The 1504-nt window shown below is 39.9% G+C and overlaps 1 protein-coding gene across 2 annotated transcripts in view; it reads left to right on the top strand.

The window, feature by feature from the left end:
* The window catches only part of TP53BP1 (tumor protein p53 binding protein 1), a 95180-nt gene that overhangs the window by 58083 nt on the left and 35593 nt on the right, over positions 1–1504 (top strand). For both annotated transcript variants that reach the window (XM_023514242.1, XM_003791768.2), the window contains exon 15: positions 616–673. In XM_023514242.1, the coding sequence (XP_023370010.1) occupies positions 616–673 (58 nt within the window). The remainder of the gene's footprint in view (positions 1–615; positions 674–1504) is intronic.

Genomic DNA, 1504 nt, shown 5'->3' with positions numbered 1-1504 from the left:
TTTTTATAATACTAATCTTTATTTTGTATTTTCTTATCACAAGAGAGGAATTAGGATTCAGAAGTCTGATTTTCATTTTAAAATATTATTTTTGGCCTATAAAATTGTCTCTTATAGGAGGTTTGACAGAAAATTAATTGGTGGAAGTGAGAAAATCTTGTACTATTAAATTGCAAGAAGCTGAGGATGGTGGCTCACATTTGTAATCCTAGCATTTTGTGAACCCAAAGTTGGAGGATTGCTTGAGGCAAGAGGAAAGATTAGCCTGAACAAAACAGTGAGACCCTATCCCTATTAAAAACAAACAAACAAACAAACAAACAAAAATTAGCTGGGCATGGTGGCCATATGCCTTTAGTCTCAGATACTGGGGAGTCTGAGGCAGGAGGATAGCAGGAGCCCAGGAGTTGGAAGTTGTAGTGAGGTATGATGAATGAGGCTACCATACCTCAGACAGTAGACTGAAATGTATGGGCAACAACAACAAAAAATACAAGAAATATTATTAGTCTTCTTTCTATATTGTAGAAACTAGTAGAGCAGGGTAAAGGTTTTTAAGTGTGACACTAACTGAATTCTGTTTCTTTTTTCTTTTCTTGATTTGCTTTTATTCAGAGCCTGCAACTGGTGAAAGAAAAAATGGATCTACTGCTGTTGCTGAGGCTGTTGCCAGGTAACCAGAGGTGGTTGCTATTTAGGATTTAATACAGAGCTGCTGGTAATGAGGGGAAGATGATTTATCAGCAGAAATGAAACTTCAGTATAAAGGATTTAGCAATGTGTTTTATTGATCATAGACTTTCTTATTAATAGTTTTCAGGTGTAATAGTTACTATATTTAGAACTAAGACATTTAAAGATCTTTCCACTTATTTATGTGAGAGTGCCCTTTTTTCTTTTTTTTGAGACAGGAGCCTCAAGCTGTCCCCCTGGGTAGAGTGCCGTGGCATCTCAGCTCACAGCAACCTCCAACTCCTGGGCTCAAGAGAGTCTTCTGCCTCCCAAGTAGCTGGGACCACAGGCGCCCACCACAACGCCTGGCTATTTTTTGGTTGCAGCCGTCATTGTTGTTTGGCGGGCCCGAGCTGGATTCGAACCCACCACCTTGGGTGTATGTGGCTGGCGCCTTAGCCAATTGAGCCACAGGCGCCGAGCCCTTTTTCTTTTTTTATTGATGAGACAGATTGTTGTTGCTATTGGGAAGGAGAAAGAGGGCTTAATAGGAGTCTTTAACAGACCTTTTTTCTTCCACAATCCCATACTCAGCCACAACCTCAGGCCATTTTCCCTTCTGCTGCCAAATTACTATGTTGAAGTGTTATTTTTGCTTTGTCATGAATGCTGTAATGCTTTGAGAATGAGTATGCCCCCTACTGAGGTTTTGGTGGTTAAACTTTGCCATCTGGTGGCTGTGAGAATTTGTGCCTGGTATGAGTCATCCAGCATGAAAATGCTGGAAGCAGTTGGTATACTATAGGTGAAAATTCTTTTTTTTTTTTTTTTT

Source organism: Otolemur garnettii, unplaced genomic scaffold (assembly GCF_000181295.1).
Source record: "Otolemur garnettii isolate 467f Iridium unplaced genomic scaffold, OtoGar3 scaffold00050, whole genome shotgun sequence".
Lineage (NCBI taxonomy): Eukaryota > Metazoa > Chordata > Mammalia > Primates > Galagidae > Otolemur > Otolemur garnettii.
The sequence above is the reverse complement of the archived record's forward strand: the minus strand, read 5'-3'. Positions and strand labels throughout refer to the sequence as shown.